General features: G+C 35.4%; 2 protein-coding genes across 4 annotated transcripts; one reads left to right on the forward strand and one right to left on the reverse strand.

Annotated features, from left to right (window-relative positions):
• Positions 1-1,784: 1,784 nt before the first annotated feature.
• On the forward strand, positions 1,785-6,614 carry LOC147384024 (triacylglycerol lipase SDP1-like). 2 transcript variants are annotated; one of them, XM_086425787.1, is made up of 4 exons: positions 1,785-2,125; positions 2,810-4,254; positions 4,599-4,742; positions 5,526-6,614. In XM_086425787.1, the coding sequence occupies exons 2-4, from the start codon at positions 2,836-2,838 to the stop codon at positions 6,438-6,440; spliced, it is 2,478 nt and encodes an 825-aa protein (XP_086281913.1). In that variant the 5' UTR covers positions 1,785-2,125; positions 2,810-2,835; the 3' UTR covers positions 6,441-6,614. The 2 variants fall into 2 exon arrangements, with proteins under 2 accessions (XP_086281913.1, XP_086281911.1); XM_086425785.1 differs by having other exon boundaries at positions 1,786-2,125; positions 2,793-4,254.
• Positions 6,615-10,830: 4,216 nt separating this feature from the next.
• On the reverse strand, positions 10,831-23,294 carry HY2 (phytochromobilin:ferredoxin oxidoreductase, chloroplast / phytochromobilin synthase (HY2)). Of its 2 annotated transcripts, none has more exons than XM_086425654.1 (8): positions 22,934-23,294; positions 20,903-21,022; positions 19,493-19,587; positions 17,872-17,965; positions 17,637-17,768; positions 12,374-12,478; positions 11,233-11,283; positions 10,831-11,147 (listed from the first exon to the last, which is right to left on the reverse strand). In XM_086425654.1, exons 1-8 carry the CDS (start codon positions 23,105-23,107, stop codon positions 10,962-10,964), a joined length of 957 nt encoding a protein of 318 aa, XP_086281780.1. In that variant the 5' UTR covers positions 23,108-23,294; the 3' UTR covers positions 10,831-10,961. The 2 variants fall into 2 exon arrangements, with proteins under 2 accessions (XP_086281780.1, XP_086281781.1); XM_086425655.1 differs by having other exon boundaries at positions 22,929-23,069.
• Between the last annotated feature and the right edge of the window lie 816 nt (positions 23,295-24,110).

Here is a 24,110-nt window from a genome sequence, read left to right on the forward strand (position 1 = left end):
GTTAGAGTTGTTGAGTTTTCGCGAAAATAAGAAACCTGAGTCACCGATCATCTTCTTCTTCAATAAAATCGTTGCATAGTCATGCCGAAAACTTTCTCCCAATTAATCGTCCCACTCTTATGCCAATTATTAAACTTTCAACGTCGAGTAAATCGCAATTCTCTTGTGATTTTCTAATTAAAAACACATGCTTACTCTCAACAAATAAAAAAAAAAACAAAAAAAAAAAGGGTAATACAATCCCGCACCAGACATCCAAAAGGGAAAGAAGAAAATTTAAGAGAGAATACTCTCTTTGAAATAATAACATATTATTAAAAATTATCTACTAACAATGATTCACGTTGATTGTTATTTATAAACAAATAAAACAAAATCCTACTAAAATCAAAATTCTCAAACAAAAAGATATAATCCTAATCTAAGTTGTAAAATAAATTTAACTCAAATTAAATTAATAAAATAAATTTTAATCTAATTTAATCTCTAATTTGAGATAAGATCCTCATCTAAATAGGATTAAACCACCTATCCTAAAGAATTTGAATCGACAACTCTAGCACATCATAAGAGAAAGGTGAATGATGTCGACATAGAGGAGACAAACACAATCATGCTTTACATGTGTCAAGGAAGGGAATGCCACGCATTCAAAATGTATGATACAAAGAGAGTTGGAGCTGAGGTGGCACCATAAGGAGGATGCCACTAGACAAAACTTTTAACTAAGAAGAGACAAATAATTGAGGCCTATAAAAGATGAGACCTAGAGGGTTAGAAGCATATCATCAAGTCTTTATCTATTAATTTCAAGTGGTCCACAAATATAAACTTTAGGAGGAAAAAGTATCTATATTCTACACGCACTTTTTATTTTTTATTTTTTATTTTTTATTAGAAGGGTATCTGGGCCAGCTTGTGTGCATCAATTATTCCCTCCTCCCCAAACAAGATTTGTGAAACAGAATTTTAATCCTACGGTCCGTAACCACTGATATTAGTAGTCGGTGGGAATCGAAATTGAGACCATAGGGGGAGCACACCCCTTGATCCCGAAGTGCTACCACTCGACCACCCATTTGGTGATTTATTCTACACACACATGATTAATTGCATATTTCTACCTAAATACAACAATTTGGTCATTATTGAAATAACATTAAATTATTATTCATAAATAATATTAAATAAAAATAAAGGTTCTATTACCATACCAATTTTTGCTAAGGCCACCTCAATTCATATGTAAATTATCAAATAATTATTGAATTAAAACACATTTTGAGTTGCTGTCAGTAAAAGTTAGTGTCATCATTTTAAAACTCAGGTTTTGCTTCTCGTCTCGAATGAGTTTTTTTTGATACATTTAAGATGTCTCACTTAAAAAATCAAAAAATTAAATGTAAGATATTAAATTTCGATTAAAAAAAATGATTTATGAGTTGGTCTCGTTCAACTCTGATATCGAGTTAACTTGGACAATACGTCTCGGTCTCGATCGAGTTTTAAAACGGTGGTTGGTGTAGCAATAGAAGCTAAAAAAAAAACGTGTGTTTTACCTTACTCATAGACGGATGGTAATGTTATTACTTTTATTTTCAGGGAGGTATTTCTAATATTCTAGACAATTTATGTTGTCTGAAATTTCTTTGGTAGGTTTGACACGTCAGAGAGGATCTCTCGCTCTCGCTCTGTCTGTCTCTCTCTCTCTCTCTCCTCCTTATCTCTTTTTCTCTCTCTTGCTGATTCGGATCGACGTCACGAGTTTTAGTTTGGGTCATCCATTCGATCTTTTCGGACTCAAGAAGGTTACCTTCTTCAACAATTATTTAAATTCTAAGTCTCTCTCTCTCTCTCTCTCATTTCTGAGATTATTGCTCTTGGTCTTCTGGATTTAGTGTTTATTGTGGATAAAAGAAGTTTTGGGTTGAGAACCCTTTTCGGATTTAAGGCGGAAACTTAGTTTTCTAGTTCTTGAATCGGTGGAAAAACTGTAAAAAAATATATAAAAATTTGGGGCAAAAATCTTGTGATTCAGAAAATTTTACAACTTTTCAAGGAACCCAATTCACAATTTTGGGGGTGAAAGACTCTTTCTGCCAGACTTTCTGAAAAGTTCATTGAGGTGAGTTCTTATTCACCCCTTTTTAATTATTTAGGTTTTATTTGCTATTTTTTTCTTCCAATTCGGCCCTTGATAATGGTGTAAAGTTGCATTTTTAAGCGAAAATAAATCAAATTAGAGGTACCCTTTGTTCAATTTGTGGCAAAAAGTAATTCCTTGTTAATTTTTTTTATCTCCTCTATCTATGACTGCCGAAAGAATTCAGTTGAATTAGGGATTCTGCAATTTAGATCTTGAGGGACAAATCTTGCAATGGGTTTGTGTCAAAAATCAAAATTTCTGTCATAAATCTTTGACAGGAAAGCAAGGTTTGTGTTGAAATTGAATACCCATATCTCAGTTTTGGGATTAAACACCTATTTTTTTATTTTTTATTTTTAAAAATTTTTAATCTCTTTGGATTTAATGATTTATATAGGTATTTAGGTATTGTTCGAATTTGGTTTTAAGCAAAAAAACAAAAAAACAAAAAACTCAAATTAGAGATACCCTTTGTTCAATTTTGCGGCAAAAAAATTTCATGTTAGTATTTTTTTTTCTCTTTATCTGTAATTTAGAGCTTGAGGGCCAAACCTTGCAATGTTTGTGTTGAAATTAACTACCCATATCTCAGTTTTTGGGATTAAAAAGCTCCTCTCTTTTTTCCCATTTCTTTGTATTTATACAGGTATTGTTCGAATTCAGTTTTAGGTGGAAAAACCCTTTCATAGATGGATATCACAAATGAAGCCAGTGTCAATCCATTCTCGATTGGTCCTTCTTCAATTGTTGGGCGCACAATTGCTTTCGAGGTCTTGTTCTGTGGCTCAGTATCGCAATTAAGGCAACAGATCTTCCGTGTTTTATTGAATTCGTTCTGTAAATTTAGGGACTCTGTCATACCCGTGGTCTCGTGGTTTCACCCAAGAAACCCTCAAGGGATCTTGGTAATGGTGACACTTATAGCTTTCTTCTTGAAGCGATACACGAATGTGAAAGTAAGAGCTGAGTTGGCTTATCGGAGGAAATTCTGGAGGAATTTGATGAGAAGTGCATTGTCATACGAGGAATGGGCTCACGCTGCGAAAATGCTTGATAAGGAAACACCTAAGACGAATGAATCGGATCTTTACGACGAGGAACTCGTGAGGAACAAACTCCAAGAGCTTCGGCACCGTCGACATGAGGGATCCTTGAGAGATATTATCTTCTGTATGCGAGCCGATTTAGTTAGAAACCTTGGTAACATGTGCAATCCTGAGCTTCACAAGGGTAGGCTCCAAGTGCCCAAGCTCATAAAAGAGTACATTGATGAGGTCTCTAGGCAGTTGAGAATGGTTTGCAACTCAGATTATGAGGAGCTGTTCTTGGAAGAAAAGCTTTCGTTCATGCATGAGACGAGGCATGCTTTTGGGAGGACGGCATTGCTCTTGAGTGGCGGTGCATCACTTGGAGCTTTTCATGTCGGAGTAGTGAAGACTTTGGTAGAGCATAAGCTTCTACCCCGAATAATCGCGGGTTCAAGTGTGGGATCCATAATGTGTTCCGTTGTAGCGACAAGGTCTTGGCCTGAGCTCCAGAGCTTCTTCGAGGATTCTTGGCATTCATTACAGTTCTTTGATCAAATGGGCGGGGTTTTTGCGGTTGTTAAGAGAATTATGACACAAGGGGCCGTTCACGAGATTAGACAATTGCAGATGTTATTGAGGCATCTCACAAATAATCTTACATTCCAAGAGGCATACGATATGACAGGTCGAATTCTCGGGATCACGGTTTGTTCTTCGAGGAAACATGAGCCACCTAGATGCCTTAACTATCTGACATCACCTCATGTTGTTATATGGAGCGCGGTAACAGCTTCTTGTGCGTTCCCTGGTTTGTTTGAGGCTCAGGAACTTATGGCGAAGGATAGAAGTGGTGAGATTGTTCCTTATCATCCACCGTTTCATTTGGGCCCCGATGAGTTGTCGAGTACTTCGGCGCGTAGGTGGAGAGATGGTAGTTTGGAGAGTGATTTACCCATGATGCAGCTTAAAGAGCTGTTCAATGTCAACCATTTTATTGTGAGTCAGGCAAACCCTCACATTGCACCATTGTTGAGGCTGAAGGACTTTATAAGAGCTTATGGAGGAAACTTTGCTGCCAAGGTACTTTCACTAACTTAAAACTTGAGAGCTTCTATTGACACCCCAACTTTTATTTATTACACCCCAATTTCTTAAATTATTTCTCACATCCCAAGTAAAGATTCAAACACACTCTTCAAACATTACCAAGGTTTGGCTCAAATTATAATCTCAACATTGTAACACTTGTTCAATCAATTTCAGTAATTGTTTACAACTATGAGTAGGCTCATATAAAAATCCTAAACCCAAAAAAAATAGAAATCTAACAAGAAAAAAATCAGAGAGCTTTTGTTTTGGCCTTTTGTACCTGTTTTCATTCATAAGTGGACACTACTGACTATTATATCCTTTTCCTTGTGTAGCTAGCTCATCTCACGGAGATGGAGGTTAAACACAGATGCAACCAGATACTAGAACTTGGCTTTCCTTTAGGGGGATTAGCCAAGTTGTTCGCTCAAGATTGGGAGGGAGATGTCACTGTTGTTATGCCCGCCACACTCGCTCAGGTAGATAAGAAAATGCTCCCAAGTCGTATAAATTTCTTACTATTCTATATTTAAGACTGCATTATCAGCATAGTCACAAAGATAGAGTACGGGTTTAAAATGGCAAGGGAAAACTTCTGAAAAAACATAGAAAACGGGAAAGAAAATGATGAAACATAAAAAATATATTAAAAATTATGAAAAATGCATATATTTAATAATGCGTTAGACATTTATTATAATTTATTCTATGTTTTCAATATGAAATGTTCTCAAACATAATTACACTTGTTATGCCGAAAAAAAGTTTACTCATCATCAACATATCTTTTGTTCAAAATAATGCACTATTGAAAAAAAGAAAATCATAACATCAAAATATCATCATCAAATCCCATGTTTCTATATTTATGAATCATCAAATTCTATTATGTATCAAATCCCACATTAAAAAATATGAATAATAAAAAAAACAACCATAAAGCTGCAAAGAAAGTGTTTGGCTTTTTTTTTTGGAAAAAAAATGTGAAAAAAACTTGTTTAAAGCATAAAAAACTGCGTTTAATACGGAAAAAAATGTGAATTTTTCAGAAAGTGAAAAAAAAAATCATGAGTTTTTAAAAAATATGTGTTTTTTTAATCATAGAGGTACAAGACGTTTTATTTTTTTTTTCCAAAAAAAAAAATAAAAGCTAGACAAAACAACTTTTTTTGTTAACATGATTTCAGTACCAATTTAAAATATTGATTGTGGTGGTTGATTAACAACTAAGTTTTTTTTCCTATTTATGTTTTCTCTCTCAGTACTCGAAAATCATACAAAACCCATCTCACATGGAGCTTCAAAAGGCCTCCAACCAAGGCAGGAGGTGCACATGGGAGAAGCTTTCCACCATAAAAGCCAACTGCGGGATCGAACTTGTCCTCGACGAGTGTGTTGCACTTCTCAACCACATGCGTAGGCTCAAGAGGAGTTCCGAGAGAGCTGCGGTTGCTTCTCAGGGACTAACCAATACAGTTAGATTCAACGCTTGTAAAAGAATACCCTCATGGAACCGTATTGCACGTGAGAACTCAACAGGGTCCCTCGATGAAGAGAATCTTACGGACGCTGGGGGAGCTTCGAGCCGGAATTTCCGAATTCACCGTAATGTACATGATGGAAGTGATAGTGAGTCAGAGAGCATGGAACTCCATTCTTGGACGAGGTCCGGTGGGCCCTTGATGAGAACAACTTCGGCAAATAAATTCATCGATTTTATCCAAAATTTGAATGTTGATGCGGAACTGAGCAAATCGTGTAGTAGGGAAGATGAGATCAATGGATTAAACCACATTGTGATTCCAATTGCGAGTAACGATCCAAATAGAAGCTCGGATAACACAGAGTTCGATCAACGGGATGCCAGTATTAGAGCACCCATGACTTCTAGTATTACGGTGACCGACGGAGACCTATTGCAAACCGAACGGACTTGTAATGGGATCGTATTCAACCTTGTGAAGAAGGAAGATGTAGGTGTATCGATTAGAAATTGTGATTCTGAGAGTCGGGTTGAAGAGTGTGTCCAACTCGAATGTCCGGCAAATGAAATGAGTGTCAGCTCAACATCTGAAAGTGAAGACGATGATGATGTAGTTGAATCTAACTACGACGTCGAACGGTCCTCCAATTGTAATCCGGAGAAATTTTCTAGTGCAGATGATGAGTTCAAGTGAACTGCCTGCCATTTGGGGATGGAGAAGAGTGTACAAATGATTAAAACAGATGGAATCATACTTGTAATCTCATTACTACTTTATTGTAAATTATTTTATTAATTGTTGATCTTGTGTCAAACATTTCTAGCACCGATTATTGGAAAATGTATGTGTCAACTGTTCATTCATCCATATCGTAAATCGCTCGCCAATTCGTGATGTGTAGTGTTGATAGAGCTATTACATAATATTAACACTTCAAAAATGATTTGTCAACAATATATGGTAGCGTTGTCAACACAAGTAATTATTAAATAAAAGAGTTTCGTCATTGTGTGACCGAAAGGTGCATTAAAGTTTCCAACTCAGTGATTAAAGATTATCTGTTTAATCACTGAATTATCAAATTAATTGATGATTGCTCAATTAATCGAGGAACGCGATAACAATTTTACCCATCGTCTTCAAAATTTTTTTTTTTTTTTTTTTTCTAACATTCAAACTTCAAAAAGAAGATAAGATTTTTAGAGAGGTTGAAAATGGTGGGTTTCAAGAAGAAACTTCAAATGCATATTTTGTATAATCTCCACTTTTTTATTATAAAATTTTCCATATTAATCTAATTCAACTTCAACCAGATAATTATCGAATCCAAACTATCTTTACTCTTCTTGGAGATAATCATTTGAGGGCATTTTTGGTATAAGAAAAAAGGGCATTTTAGGTAGTAAGTTAGATTTTGATTTTGTTGGTGCATTTAATGCTTGCCTAAGGCAGAAGTTAACAACACCCCCATTAAAATAATGATTTAACGTGCAAAATGTGCTTGTAAAGATAAGTTGACATCTCCATGCATTTTACACGTGCATGAACACTCGTGACGCAATCTGTTTTGGTCAATATTGTACGTTTTGGTTAATATTAGAAATAAATCCACCCATTTTTGTTAATATTAGAAAAAACCCTTATTTTGTGTTTTGGAGTCTAGAAATCTCGTCCCCTTCAGTGGTGGGTCCTAATCCTTTCTACTTGGGAAGCTTGTTCAGATGTTGTTCAAAGGGACAGACTTTCATTTGTTTGAGTACTTCAACTCAATTTACTTCCATGAAAATAAAATTCTTATTTTATTACTTGGGATTCTTATTTGTAGGTGACCCCTTGTTAGCAATTCGGAATACGGCAAAAATTCAAGTTCTATTCGATCTTGAATTATAATATTTTGTTATAAAATTCGGCAAAAAATTCGATAAATGAAAAATATGCAGCATATGTAAGGGTGTCAATGGATAGTCGAAAATTCAAATTCGAATTTAAAAAATTATCCAAAATTTTTGGATATCAGATTTGGATATTAACATTTCGAATCTAATAATATCTTATTCAAGATAATATATAATATATATTATTTTATTTATTTTATACCTAATATAATATATAATAGGTTTTGTTTAATAATGAAAAATCAATTGGATAAGGAAAAATTGTATTTTTTTAATATATAAATTATTCGAATTCTAATTAGATATTATCCAATATCTGATAGGATAATCGAATTCAAATTCGGATAGAGTTTTAGAATATCCGTCGGATTCGAATTCGAATTCAAATATCAGATAAACATTTCGGATTCGGATATTGCTGTATCCGAACCGATAAGCATCCGTTGACAACCCTAAGCATATGCTTCATACGTGTATTATCTGTTTTCATTTTAAAAATTCGAAGGTGATGATGAAATTGATGATGTTAATGGTGATGGTAATAATGATGGTAGTGATAATGAGTACATTGAAGTTATTGTTCCATTGATTTTTAAAAGAAGATCAAAGTTAAAGGACAAATCATCAATTTAAAAAATTAAGGTGTAATATCAAATAAATGTAAAAGGATATGTCATTATTTTTTTAAAGATAAAATGGACAGTTGTCACATAAAAAAGTGTATTCCTCCAAAATTTTGAAGTATGACCGCTTCAAATTTGACTTGTTTTACATGTCACAACTTACAAGTTTATACTTTGCAACATAAAACAAGTTATAGTGGTATTTTTTTCCACCGAGTTTTATAAAAATTCATATTAAAAAAAAAAAAAGGCGTTTTATTCTTTTCAAACATAAAATTCATGAATTATTCAGAATAGTGCGATAATCTGGAGAATAATACTTTCATTGAAAAAAATAAAAAATTCGGGAATTTTTCAAAAATTAAACAGGAGAGTGCTAATAAGAGGTGGGCCTACCATATATGAGAGATAATCTAAAGAAGGGATAATGTGTTTTAATAGTTCAAACTTCACACCATTCGAATTGAGAATCGATCCAAATCAAGACATTTTGGATTGATTTGGTTCAATTTTTTCGCTCATTGGTTCAATTTTGATTTATAATTTTAAAAATCGATTGAGTCGGTTTGATTATCGATTCAGAGAATCCTAAAAAATAGAACCAAACCAAATCGAGAACCGAACCAAATTCATTATATATTTAACAAAAAATAACTTTTACTGTTTGCTTTCTGTATTCTAACAATTTTGAATGGTCCAAATAACATGGCCCTAACCATCTAATGAGTTTCAATTTTGGAAAAATCACTCATGTTATTTAGTAGATAATTGAGACTATAAAGATATTAATATTATATTGCCAATGTCATTCTTTTTGTTGTGCCTTTTAAGTGAAATCATTGATGATCGTATATTTTTTAACTGTAAGATTTGAATATTGGTGTCTTGATATCTATGTTTAGGAGACCTGAGAACTAAATCGAACTAAGGTTGATTTGGGTTGGTTCAGTTCTAGGAGGTAGTCGGTTCGATTTTGATTTTAAGCTTGTAGAACTGATCAAGTTTGGTTCGATTTCAATTTTACCCGAATCTAAACCAAAGCATATGCATCCCTAATGCAATGTATTGCAATTTTATTACAAAAATTCTCTTACTCCATAGGTTTGTTACCTCCACAAACCTTACTTTATGAATCCGACTGCCATGACTAACTTGATAAGATTTAAAATCTTACTAAGGGTTTTTGGGACCACATGGATGATCAAATTTACAAATCCAACAACAACAGTCTTCTAGATTTCATGGAAAAATGTAGATAAAAGAATAAACTTTTTGAACTTGATCTTAGATGTTGAAAATGGATGGCTATTGAGCTTCCAATTTAAAACTAAAACTCAATTGTGAAAATTAACTCTTTTTTTTTTAATTCTCTTGGCCTTCATAATTGATAAAATGACTGACTTTTACTTTGTAACTACTCCAACTCGAAGACTATATTCAGTTTCTCGACTTGACTCCATCGTGTTATGTACCTAAGGTTTGTTTTGTCAATATCATAATTTTTCCCTATGACACAACTTGAGTAGTTCTAAATTGAAGTGTTAGTAATAATATTTGATAGAAAGATTTGACTCTCCTAAAGGGATTGATCCTTGTGTAGATATTATATTTAAGGGTTGACTCCTCAAAGAGATCGACTACCTTATCATGAATTAAAATAGGGTTGGCTCCTTGAAGGGGTTGAACCACCTTATACTGAAATGGTTAAAATGGCTCATTGAAGAGGCCGTACCACCCTATATGAAGTAACCAGTGAAGGGGTTGGCTCTAAAGTAGGCCAAACCATCTTATGTTAATGAGTGAAAGGGTCGGCTCTTATGGAGGCTGAACCACCTTGTGAATTAAGAGATTGAAGGAGTCGGTTCCTATGGAAGCCGATCCCTTAGTAGCCAAACCAGTTGAGGTATGAGTTTTTTATGGGTCAGAACAATTGGATATTTGAACCATTTAGATAATTGGATTTGGATCGGGTTGAACCGGATCCAAATGCCTTGATTTGATAACTTTACTAATCCCAAGGAGTTTTGTGAATTTTTTTTTTTTTTAAACTCCTACAAGGATCCTTTAAATAAGCTTCCCTAGGATCCTTCTTCAAATTAATGTAACACTCAAGACCTAAGGGTGGCCTAACATTTTTGTGGTAGGAATGTATAGTAAAAGGTATAGTTTAGCTCCATTAATTTTGGATCATTTTCGAGTATAAAAACACTCGAAACGACACTTAATCAAATGATTTCAAATGCTGAGAGGATGCATGTTTCGGTTTACGACTAATCTAAGACAACACCCACATCACAATCATTTTAGTTTCATAGGGAACCTGATAGGTCCATAAAATGGGTGATAGTTGATGGGAAGAACTACCATAGGAGGCCGAGAAGTGCCTAAGTGATCAAGAATGAAAGTTATGGAGTGTTGTGGTTCGTTACGTGCCTAAGTGATCGAGGGTTTAAATTTGATGCGTTCCAACAGATCTAAGACTTTTTGGAGTATTGGTTTAGCTTCTTAACAAAATATTGCTTTTTTCATACAATCTGAGAATCCATATATATGTCAGAGTCAAAATTTATATAAATCAGAATTATTGTATATAATAAGTTCAAGTAAGAGCTACAAGTCTATCATGCAAACATACTCGACATTGACATCTTACTTCTTCGACAATGAAGGAAAAAAAAAAACGAAGAATATAACCATCAGTTAAGATCATTACCAATGAATTCTCCTCCCGTATCCCATGGGCGAGTTTCAAAAGACTTCCCGATCATGCTTCGTTTCTCGTTTATCATTCCATCCTCGGAACGATAGTCTGGAAAGTAGTCCAAAAATGTTTGGCTACTTAGAGTATCGACTCCATTGAAGAGGAAACTCCTCACTAACTCCTGTAGAGAAATGAAAATGGTTGAGGGAAATTAAAAGTTGATAATCAAACGAGAAAACTTTGCAAAGCTTATTCAAGAACGATACCTTTGCTCGACTCTCTCCAATCGACCTTTTCAAAATTTGATAACCCGGATCCTGGTATTAAGAAGTTATATATAAACAATTTGTAAGGTCGACATAAAAATGCATCCAACAACAACAAAGCCTTATGCCAAAGAGCCAAGTTTTTTGTAAATTTTAAGGTCCCGAAATGTGAAATCAATGCCCTACCTCCTAAGCTCTACCTATCACCTATCAAATTGGTGATGGAAATAACGAAAGTAAGTAGAAATTTTTAAGATGGTTGATCCTTACTGAACTACATTGCTCTAAATTATATTTCGCTTTCTATGTATAGTGGAAATAGTTTTGGAGCCACATGTTTAAAATCTATGGCCAATTGCTATGGTTTGGTGCCAAGTGTGGAATTAAAAGGACAAGTGCTTATATTGCCACACCAATATTTTTTATAACACGTAAAACAATGAAATTAAATATGCTATTTGGGGTGTCTATAACCATTCTATTTTTTTATGTCCACAACCCATTTTCCTTCTTCACCTCCTCCAAAGAAGCTCTTTGTGTTTTAGTTTTTTTTTTTTTTTTTTTTTTTTTTCATACTTAAGCAGGCTTTTGGGGTTTTGCTCCCATTTCTATGGTATTACCACTCAGATACTTTACCTTCTCGTCAAGTGGCGGCAGCTTCAAAGGAGCTCTCCGATTTGGCTTGAATAGAACCAAACCAAACCGAGAACCGAACCCTTATAAAATGAATAAGTATATTTTAATTATGGATTGGTGCATGAAAGAAGGTGGAGGATGATTGATGTTTTTTTTTATTGTGCTTATTGCTTAGGAGTTAGAACATCGAATAATGGCTTGTTATATGAAATATTTCATGTTTATTATATTTATTTATTTATTTTTCATTAAACTATACGTTGCTTTCAAGAAGGTTTATGTGGTATTGGCAACCTATTGAATCAAACCAAACCAAACCGACCTTAATTCAGTTTGATTTGGTTCAGTTCCATGGGCAATTTGGTTCTGTTCTGGTTCTTATTTAGTGGAACCAACCTAGGTTGGTTTGGTTCCAATTTGATCCCAAAACCAAACCAAGTTGCACCCCTAGGCAATATAAACTCTCAAAAAGAATGAAAGAGGACCAAGGACCCAAAAGAAACACCTTTTCTGCTCTCCATGTTAGATATTTATGCTGTGCTGCACGATTACAAGTAATCCGAGAAGCATTGGTCTCCTCCACAGCTTTGTCCATAAGCTCAAGCCAAGCCTGTCACATTCAATAACAAGCTTGTCACGTTAAGTTAAGAGAGCTGTTATTGGCATCCAAAATTTTACTTATTACACCCCAATTTCTAAATTATTTATCGCAAACTAATGAAAGAATAAAACACAACATTCAAACATTACGAAAGTTTTGTTCAAGTTATTACCTCAACATTACGAAGCATTATAATACATTCAAATAACTTCAACAATTGTTTATAATTATGATAAAAGAATTGTAGAAAAGTAATTGTCAAGTCTCAATCTAAGAGCTTGGCAGGAATTATAATAATAAAAGAGTCAAAAGATAAAACTGCCCTCACATATAATAAATAAGTAAAAAGCTATTACTAGAAAACAACTAGGACTAAAATAACAACTAAATTATTTTCAATACTCCCCTTCAAGCTGGGGCAAATATATCAACTAAACCCAATTTTGACAAGGTGAGAATTAGTGATAGAAGAACCAACAGACTTAACAAGCATGTCGGCAAGTTAATTTGAAAAAGGTACGAAGACTATCTGAAGATCACCAAATTGAACTTTATCCCTGAGAAAGTGAATATCAACCACAATATATTTAGTTCTTTCGTGAAGAACTAAGTCAGAGGCAAGCATGATAGCAGACTTGTTGTCACAGAACAAAATAGAATAACCAAAAACAAAAAATCCCAACTCTGTCAATAAAGATCGAAGCCAAATTAGCCCCATGTATCAAGGGCCATAACACAATACTTAACTTCAGCAAAAGAACAAAAAACCACTATCTGTTTCTTACTTTTCCACGAGATAAGGTTATCACCATAAAAAGCACAGAAACCAAAGGTAGATCTCCTATCTGTGAGAGAACTTGCATAATTAGCATTTGTAAAACAAGACAAATGCGACTAAGTAGTGGTAGAATAGAAATGCCCAAGACCAGGATGCAACTTCAAGTAGCGAAGAATACGATAAACGGCATCAAAATGAGAAGTACGCGGAGTATGCATGAACTGACTGACCACAAAGGAGAAGTCTGATCTAGTGTTAGTCAGATAAATCAAACGACCTACAAGTCTCTGTAAGAAGAAGGATCTGATAAAAGATCACAAGAGTCAGCATGAAAACAGTGATTCTGATCTATTGGGGATGAAGCGAGACGATAACCAAGCATCCCAGTATCCTGAAGAAGATCTAATGTGTATTTGTGCTGAGATAACGAAATTTCACGGTGAAAGCGGGCCATTTCTATCCCCAAGAAATATTTGAGAGAGCCCAAGTCCTTAACCTCAAAAGTACGACCCAATAACATATTTACCCTGTCAATCCACTGTGCATCATCTCCAGTCAGGATAATATCATTCACGTAAACCAGAACAATGGTGCAACGGCCATCCAATTCTTGACGAATAAAGCAAGTATGATCTGAGTGGTATCTAGAGAACCATGGATAAAATAACCTCAGAAAAACGATGAAACCAGGCTCGTAGAGACTACTTCAGGCCATACAGAGATTTGAGAAAGCGACATACTTTCCCAAAAGACGAAACCCAGGAGGGGAGTCCATATAGATAACCTCAGTCAGATCACCATTCCTGGGATCTATGTAAATCCCTTAGCAACTAGACGAACCTTGTAGCACCAAAATCTTTTTCTGGGATCTATGTAAATCCCTTAGCAACTAGACGAACCTTGTATTGATCAACAGTGCTATCCACCAAATAATTGACATTGAAAAGTCATTTACAACCAATAGTCCATTTCCTAGAGGGAAGCTAAAAAAACTCCCAGGTATAATTCTTCTGCAAAGCATCCATCTTATTAATCATGGTTGCAATCCATTGAGGATCTCGCAAAGCCTCTAAAACAGACCAGAGAACTCTAATAGAAACAATAGCAGTAAGGTAGACCTGATAAGAAGAAAAGAGTCCCTAACAGGAAATAAATTGAGCAATAGGATGATCAGTAACGCACCCCCGCTTATTTTTGTGAAGTGCAATAGGTAAGTGAGAGTTAGAAATAGATGGGATAAGAGCAGAGGTAGGAGATAATATACCTGAGTTCAAGGAGAAGGTTGGCAAGATTGGAGAGGGGTGAAGACGACGATAGTAAACCTTAAGTGCTGGCGAAGTTGGATCGAAGATCGGAGAAGTCAACACTATACAAGAAGGATCATAAGAAGAGTCCTGCAAAGAAGATGTTGCATGAAAATAGGGAACATTTAAAAATAAAAAATGACATCCATAGAATGTATGACATGATGAGAAATATGATCATAACGATACCCCTTTGACATGGATGAATAACCCAAGAAAACACAATGAATGACTTTGTCATCTAATTTTGTGCGATGAGGGGTAAGGTCCTAAATAAAGCAAGCACACCTAAAAACTCTAGGTGTAATCGGAAAGAGGGAGTTATTAGGGCGAAGAACATGAAAAGGCACTTGTCCCCCTAGGATGCGATTTGGAACACGGTTAAGAAGAAAAGTCGCAGTGAGGACTGTCATGTTCCAACATGATTTTGGAGCATGCATGCCTCGAAGAAGGTAGCAGACAATGTTCATAAGGTGGCATTTCTTGCGTTCCGCCACCTTGTTTTGTTCAGGAGTGTAGGGACAGGTAAACTAGTGAAGCAAACCATGCTCATGAAGGTGAGAACAAATCCCATTAGAAATATATTCACTTCCATTATTAGATCAAAGAGCTTTAATGGTGATGATATGCTTGGTCTGAATCATTTTAAGAAAGTTAACAAAAATCAAAAGCACTTCAGACCGAGATCACATCAAGTAGACCCAAGTACAACGAGAATAGTCACCGATAAATGTAACATAATATTGATGACTAGTAAAAGCAATAACATGAGAAGGCCCCCGTACATCAAAATGAACTAAATCAAGTATAGTGTTAAACCGATGCATGCGAGGGATATATGAAGTTCGAGTATATTTAGAGAGCTCACACATAGAACACTAAAACTTACGCCCACTATAAGAATTTCTTAAAGTAAGAAATAAAGAATATAAGTGCTGAAAATTAACATGTCCTAAACGAAAGAAAACGATAACACAAAGGCCGGAACAGTAGTATGTGGAGATCCAAATAGGTACAGCACATCTCTCTCATATCCTTTGCCAAAAATCTTCCTCGAAGTTAGGTCCTAAAAAGTACAGTGAGTAGGAAAAAAGATCACTGAGCAATGTAGAGATTCGGTAATACTCACAGACAAAAAATTAAGAGATAGGTAAGGAACATGGACCATAGAGTCGAGAAATACCAGATGATAAAGAGATGGTACCTTACCGTAAATAGTAGTAAGGAAACCATTAGCAAGGCAAACCTCCCTATGAGTATCAGGAAAAATAAATAAAGTGAAATGGCTAGACTCACTGTTCATGTGATCAGAGGCACCAAAATCAATAACTCGTGTCAAGTGAGCTGGACCAGACTGGGTGACTTGAAATACAGAAGATATACTTGAGACCACAGTCGAAGATGAGCAAGTATGGATCTGATCAGCACCATAAGTAGCAATCTGGGTCTGAAGCTGTTGTAGATCAATAGTGCTAGGAAAGACAGTGGTGGGAATAAGTGAGGAATCTACAGTGGCAGCACGGGGAGCAGGATGCCCCTACAAAGGAGTGGTAGTACAACTCAACAAATGAAGATAGAACAGAAAGCATCGGATCTTCTTATGGACTATCATCCCACAAAGACTGCAAATAAAATTACTCCCTCGACCATGACTACGGCCCCTGCAGCCACAACGAGTAGTAACAGTACCCAAAACCCATCCAAATTTGCTTTTACTTCCCAAATAGAGTCTTACGAACTGAGACCAAGACTGACGCAATATCATAACTCTCAACGAAAAGGAAGACAAATAACCCACACAGCATTGTTGTTGTTGTTGTAAACCTTTACACAACCCAAATAAGACAGCTCCTAGTCCACAAGCAACCACCAAGAAGCCCCCAAACTAGAGTCGCAGACCTCCAAACAGGGTTGTGGTACTATGCAGACTACCAAAATTGTCGAAGATCACCCAACAAGGAGGTGGTGCTGTGCAGACCACCACAAAACCCCCAAATTAGAGTTGCAGATCACCCACCAACAGGTTAGTGTTATCACAATCCGCCAAAGTAGGATCGCAAACCACCAAACACGGCTATGGTGTTGTGCATATCACCAAACAACCAGACGCCCAATCGCAGGCAGCCAAAAAAAAATCCTGCTGCTATCGCAAGTCACCCAGTAGCAGTCTATTGCTGTTGTAAGCCGCCAAATAACATCCAGGTTACTGTAGCAAGGCCAGAATACTCCCTAGTTGTGGTCGCAAGCCCCCAATACCTCTCTAGTTCCTGTTGCAAGCCACACAGAACTCAACCTAACTGCTGCCGCAAGCCAAAAGAATGCCCTAGGTGTTGTCGCAGGGTTTCACACAACCAAACAAACACCCTAATTGTTACCGTAGGACTTCACAGCAGTAAGGGGAGAAACCCTATCATAGACTGAAACCCTATCGTAGATGTAGAAATCGAACCAAACAGCCTATGAAAGGTAGAAAAAACCTATCGCAGGAAAAAAAATGTAGTGCAAAAAGCTATTACAGAATATGAAAAACGGATAAAATCCCTATCGCAACATGCGATTAAGGGTATTAGAATCGAGGAAAAAAAATTTCCCCGAAGGGGACACCTTCTAACGAAACTGCTACTAGGTTATTAGGTCTCAAGATCTAGAGGTATTGAAGAAGGGAGAAAGAGAAGAAACGTCAAGATCCCAAGAACCGAAGAGGGGAACTCAAGAGGGGGTCGGTAGATACTTTGATACCAAGAAGAATTGTAAAAAAGTAATTTTCAAGTCTCAATCTGAAAGCTTGGCAAGAATTTATAATAATAAACGAGTTCAAAGACAAAACTGCCTTTACATTTAAGAAATAAGTAAAAAACTATTACTAAAAAACATCTAGGACTAAACTAACAACTAGATTATTTCCAATAAGGATTAGGCTCGTATAAAATCCTATGTCTAACAAATAGTACTCTAAACAGAGTTGGGATGCCAATAGCAGCTTCTCTAAATAAATATTAACAGATTATGATCCATTAGATCATGTATGACTAGCCTTCAAAATATAGTAAATCAGATAATAAAAAAGAATTCTAGAAGTTCATACCTTGTAGTAATCCATGAATGCAGAATACAAGACATCATGCTTGTATTGGCTTGAAGAGAACTTGGTCCATATGACAATTGGTGAGAAAAATCTCAAAGACTCACCTGTTAACTTGCCTCCCCATGGTAAAAGCTGCATAAACTCACTATGATTTAAAAAAAACTCTACAAAATGAATCAAGCTTGATCCATAACTATGAGATAGAAGATGAAATAGTTCTTGACATTTCCATTACCTCGGCATATTTGACACCAAGAGGCACTAAGCTTTTGTAGTACTTCTCCTTGTAATCACTTTGAATGATGACATCATGCAAAGGATTAAGGTCCCTAGAAATTGCCAATCAAAACTAAGCTTCAAGACAGTTGAAAAGTCCCATAAAATTCAGGAGTTTAAACTGTCATAAACAACAAGAATGCTTAATTGGCCATTTGTTTGGAGCTAAAAGGGATGATAGCCAGAGTTACCACATGCAGGATCTCAAAGAATTCGGAAAAGGAAGATATCGAACTTACGATTAAGTGAAATCTGCATATAATGTGTGCGGAAGTCAGTTCGTACAAACAAAAGTTGCGTTTCGCTCCAAAAGTCAGTTCTCGCACAAACGAAAGTTATGTTTTGCCCCATTTAAATAAATGAATATTTTAAAGAGAAAAATGTGCCAGTGCTCAAATAAAAAATATTAAAAAGAAAAACCCCGCAGTCATACAACTCATACATACTATTAGTCCATGATTAGTCACAAATTTGCAGGCAATCTAAAGATATTTATATGATGCCTACGTAGATACAAGGACACTGGTATGATACGAGATACAAATCTTAATTTCCCAAATTCAGGACATGGAGGCACATGTGGGTAATTCCCTCAAATATTTCCAAACCATGCTTCTAAGTTTTTGTTCATTTAAGTATATCATTATTTTAGTATTTACACAATGCTAAATGAAATGAGATTTCTAATATTACAAGATTTTTACAGTAAGAATTGTTAGAATGTATAATTTTTATATTTTAGCATAAAAACAAATAAAGGTAGTCGTGTGAGTTAATGTACGAAATAATAAAATTGCAAAGCAGACATATCCTTTTGTTGGGATTCCACATTAGCAGATTTTTTGAAGGTGTGTAAAAACATTGCATACTAGAGGACATCAACAACATTGTTGCAGAAAGTTTCACTGTTGATTGATGGATTCCCTTTTTTGAGTTTTTTTTCTTCTTCAAGACACATACAAAGAAGGGATTTCCCGTGTCCACAACTACTATGCACCATATATCCTCCAAGAGGTATCTTAACAAGAGAATGAACAACATTGAAGTTGGTACTCACTTTTGTTAACAACCGACTACTGCTAGAAAAATAAATTTCTATGCCATTTGGGATGTCCAATAGCTAAAAATCAGTTTGTGTGTATGTAAAACAAGTCCATTCGGAACAAGGCATGAAAATATGGATGAGTCATATCTAACTCGTCTACGTAGTCTCTTTTTTAAGAACCGCCAACAAGAGTTGTTGTATGAACTATGAACCACTCTATCAAACTGATATTAAAAACTTCAAACGAAATCAACACTTCTTTACCTCCAACCAACACTTCCCAAACCACCACATTAAAACAAGCTATCTAGTCAACGAAATAAGTTCATCCAAAGATGTCACCGACTTGTCTTGTTCATAAATTGAAAGGAAAAGTTATGTTTCATGCAAGATAAGATCATGTCAGCATTGTTACTTGGTTTAGTGAAAATAGAAAGATCTCTCCAAACTAAACTAAAAAAATAGTTGTATAAGACTAAATATTGGCAGTGTGTCATGCTTTAGAAAATTGGAAAAAATTATAGAGTTAACTCACAAAACAATTATGTTCATACTAGCAGCAGTAAAAAAGTTGGCACAGAATATGGGTAGGTCGAATTCTGGTTCAGGAAACACCGCAAAATCCAAAACCTGCAGAAAACAAGTTACACGAGCTTGATCAGGAGAAGAGAGATGTGAATGATTTTGAGCATCTCAAAATAATAGATGGTGCCCAAAAGAAAGAAATGCAGGCTTAAGAGACTACTCTGGCACACATTGTTCATTAAAAGGGACTACAAGGTGGCCTATGCAAACGCGCATGTAAAAAAAGGACACTCTTGAAATTTGAAAACCAAGCAACATGTTGTAATTTTCTTGGTTTTTTACCAAAATGACCCTATTTATATTAAATTTAAACATAAAAGTGGGGGTATTTATGGCCACTCAATTTTTGTTGTCGAACCACTTCTACTCTGCCTTCTCTCATTATATTAGTAAAGATATGGGATCATGGTTCAAAGTTTCGTTTCATTTTGGAATGTCTTTGTGGAACATTGCCAGAAATCCCAATTTTGGTCACATTGAATATCTAGGGAATATTTGGATTGGCTCGGAATGTTTCTTTGGGGGAATACCATGCCAGTCATTCTCAACTAGCATCTCAACCCTCATAATTATTCATCAACCAAAACTACTACCACAAATAACAACACAAGAAACTTTTACTAGAATATGAGTGATTAATCCACCCATAAAACTAGGGCAAATATATAAGGATTTTGGTCTATCCTAGAATAAACCAAAATATATAACTCAAAACGTCCTTATCTCACACCAATTGTTCTAATACCAGTTACAACTCCAGCATACATGTCCTTAATAAAGTCAATATACTTGCTCCTCTTTTTCTTTTCCCTAACAACCACCAAATTAACTAAAAGCTCTATAATAAATTATTTCTATGTCAATAAAACCGACGTGTAGATTGGTTCTTTGACATCATGGTTTCTTGTCTTACCTCCTCATGCAAATATGGTCTTGTCATACCCATTACCATAGCCTCTGTCCAAATTTCATTTTCCTTGGAAGAATTGTATTAAAAAATAAAAAAAGGAAAATTCTTGTACACAATTTTAGAAGTTTGGCTATTGATTTTTAATCATCATCAACATCTACACCTTATACTAACTAACGGGGTTCTATATTGTTTAGTTTAGTCCAAAAATTTCTGACTACAACGAAGTCCTGAAAGAATGGGAAGGTCAAATCATTGGAAGTTAAGTTGAGGGGCGACTCCTTCCATGGAATGAACAGCTTCATTAAGGGAGCCCACACAATAATTCAAGCCAACAATTACATTGAATGGTAATAAAAGACCTCTTCGATCAAAAGTCCAAACATAAAACTGGATTATAGTAAGAGCTTCATCCAATATATGTAACAGAGAATTACTAAAGAATACTACCTGCATTGCTTCATTTCCGTCAATGCTCAAACTACGGAGGAGTCGAATTTTGGGAGCTTTAAATGATAGCATTTGAAGCTCTGCTTTTCCATCCATGGACTTGATGCAGCCGTACTGCTCCTGAAAAGATAAAAATGCAAATTTACCATCAGGAATACACATAAAGATCACAACAAAAAATCATACTAAACTGAGTGAATAAAGGTTAGAATTCTGTGATGTAAACTAATTTGATATCAAGCAAAAATAAGAAATATGGTTAAAGATTCTGTTAAGCAGAACAACAAAGCTTGCACATTTGGAGCTAATCATAGCAAAACGAAAGCACTTCAAATTATTAAACTAGTCAAGCATAGAAAAATACTTTAAAGCAATAGATTTTGATCAAAATAAATAAAGGTCCAAATTGTTATCATGGCTTTGCATGCCTACCGTGAAAATTTCAATGTTCAAATACCTGAAATAAGTAAACATCCAAGATCATTGGATATGCATCTTTATGTTGAATACTTGTGTAGGGTTGCAATAGAAAGCACTTTTTTTTTTTTTTTTTTGGGGGGGGGGGGGGGTGTTCACACACTGGGGTCCACATTGTTAAAGGCCATGGGCCTAACTCATCCTTGAAAACCGGCTGACAAGGAGAGGGTTGCCCCGCTTTATACATTGCACATCCCAATAGTACCCAGGTGATGTAGGACTATTCCGACACTCCCCCTCAGTGCTAAGGCTAGAGACACTCTGCTCTCCTCCTCCACGCAAGGCTAGAGATACTAACCCAACCCATACACCCGCTATGATACCATGTTAAAGTCCATGGGCCTAACTCAACCTTGAAAGCCGGCTTACACGGAGAGGGTTGCCCCCACTTTATACATTGCACATCCCAATAGTACCCAAGCAATGTGGGACTATTCCAACACACATTATTTTCTCACCATCGTTGATTATTTTTCCCAATGCACTTCTGTTTATTTAAGGCAATACAAGTCTTAAATATATCATTTTCTAAAGAATTTGTTTTCTGTGGTTAAAACTCAATTCCTTTGAACAAACTAACAAATTAGAACTGGAAAAAAAAAAAAAAAAGGGAATTGTCCATCAACGAACTTGTGTGGCAACCCCTTAACAAAACAACGTTGTCGAGCACAAACACTAACACTTGATTGAAGTTCCTTGTGCCTTGCATTTTCAAGCAAACCATCAAATGTGTTTTAATTGTTTCCTACCTAATAAATTGAATACCCGTGCTCAATCTCTCTAGTAAAACTCCTCATGGGACCCTTCTAGAACACAACCTTCTTACAATTATCTGTGAGTGTTTGGATGTTTATATTCTGCACACAATATTGCTACCAATATGCAATTACATTGTGACAATCAAGCTGCTTTTCACATTGCAGCCAATCCCATCTTCCCCGAACACACCAAGCATATCAAGCTCAATTGTCACTCCATTTGCAAAAATATCCTTCTTCATTCAAACTTTCACCAATTAACAGATCAACTTGAAGTGATTGTAATTTATGTTGGCAACTGATCTGCCCACTCACCACTCGTGATGGTTCTAGTTGTGCTCTGCCCACTAAAGGGAAGTTGTAAAACTGATATATATTTATTAATATATATGTACCTCGACAAAATAAAAATTATCACTCGATGTTTATTTTAAATTCCTAATTAAGAGCTTCACATATATAGAATTACAACTCATATATAGTGGAAAAAAAAATAGCAAAAAAAAAAAAAAAAAATTAGAAACTTAGCTATAAAATTAAAAATAATTAATAACTCATCCAACACCAAGACTAGAATTCCCAATTAAGTGCTTCACATATTTAGAATTAACTCAAAATAGAGAAAACCTGACCAAAAATTAAAAATAAAATAATAATGAATAACCCGTCCAACATCAAGACTAGCAGATCCATACCAAAAAATTTTCCAAATTAAGATATTTCAGAAAAAACACTCTACAAAAAGTAGTAACAAGAATCTAAACACACACACACAGGAAGTGAACACACACCTTACCTGCAAAGGTGAAGGAACTAAATGGGTATGCTTTTGGGTTTCTTCCAAAGCAAAGTGAATAAATTTCCTGTAAGAAAAAGCAGATATTTCCATGGAAGCTCTCCTCCTTGTCTTCTTCAATGGAGGTTTAATTTTAAACTCAAAGCTCAAAAATCTCTGCAAAGAAGTTCCCATTGTAGTGTTTTTCACTCGGACTGAAAACCCAATACCAAAATCCTTCTCACAGTGTTTGTTCGGTTAAAAATCTTTGATGGGTTCGTTGGCTTGGCTCCATGGAAGAACAGAAGTATAGAATCCAAGCTGAAGTTGCCCAAAAGAAACATCTGGTGGTTCATAAATCGACACCTACAAATTTGAAGTGAGGATCCTCTACTTCAGGAGTTTAGTACTATTATCTAACTTCACACTTGCTTCTTCGCACATGGATACACTTTTGGGCCCACTTATTATTGAAGGTTTGTTGATTGCTCTACCTTTTAATGATCAAAATACCCTATTTGCAATGAGAAACATTTTCCTAACTAATTTAGTAAAGATTTGATCCTTACTAAGGGTCGTTTTGCTCAAATGGATTGCCACCTCAGCAATACAACATCACAGCCCTCTAAGTTACTTCGAAAAAACTCAGATCCCCTCACCCTGGTCCAAGGATTTGAGAAAATGGATGGCTACAAAACTTTCAAATAATTTTAAAGCTTAAAATTCAAATTTAACCATGAAAAATAGTTTTTGGGATTTTTTTTTCAAAGTTCATAGAATTTTATTTGCTACAACCTTGAAGCAGTGGATCATGTTTTTATATGCCACAAGTTGAGCACAAGGACCAAGAGTGAGGGTGAAATCCTTATTAACTTAGTAAGGCTAGTCGGACTCATTTACAATCAATTGAAGAGAATGAGGTTGTTTGATTGATTTTGTGCTTGGGGCAATTATTTAAAACAATGATTATCATTAATGTATTAATTACTATTAGATACAATCCATCTAATATCATTAAATTTCTAACAAAAATATCTATGTAATTAAATAGTCCAACTAGCCTTACTAAATTAGTAAGGATTTCACCCTCACGAAGGGTCGTTGGGCTCACTTTGTGGCATCCAAAAACATGATCCAACAATTCAAAGTTGTAGAGGACAAAATTTTATCAACTTTAAAAATAAAATAAAATAATTCA

Source organism: Akebia trifoliata, chromosome 15, assembly GCF_017979445.1.
Source record: "Akebia trifoliata isolate Shusen 1 chromosome 15, ASM1797944v1, whole genome shotgun sequence".
Classification (NCBI taxonomy): domain Eukaryota; kingdom Viridiplantae; phylum Streptophyta; class Magnoliopsida; order Ranunculales; family Lardizabalaceae; genus Akebia; species Akebia trifoliata.

Bases quoted from the DNA above. Each gene is read 5' to 3' on its own strand.
- LOC147384024 (XM_086425787.1), top strand. From the start codon at position 2,836: ATGGATATCACAAATGAAGCCAGTGTCAATCCATTCTCGATTGGTCCT. The intron at 4,255-4,598 runs GTACTTTCACTA...TTCCTTGTGTAG, and splicing joins GAGGAAACTTTGCTGCCAAG to CTAGCTCATCTCACGGAGAT. The intron at 4,743-5,525 runs GTAGATAAGAAA...TTTCTCTCTCAG, and splicing joins TGCCCGCCACACTCGCTCAG to TACTCGAAAATCATACAAAA.
- HY2 (XM_086425654.1), bottom strand. From the start codon at position 23,107: ATGGGAACTTCTTTGCAGAGATTTTTGAGCTTTGAGTTTAAAATTAAA. The intron at 19,588-20,902 runs GTAGTATTCTTT...TGTTTTCTGCAG, and splicing joins ACGGAAATGAAGCAATGCAG to GTTTTGGATTTTGCGGTGTT. The intron at 17,966-19,492 runs GTGAGTTAACTC...GGCAATTTCTAG, and splicing joins AGTATGAACATAATTGTTTT to GGACCTTAATCCTTTGCATG.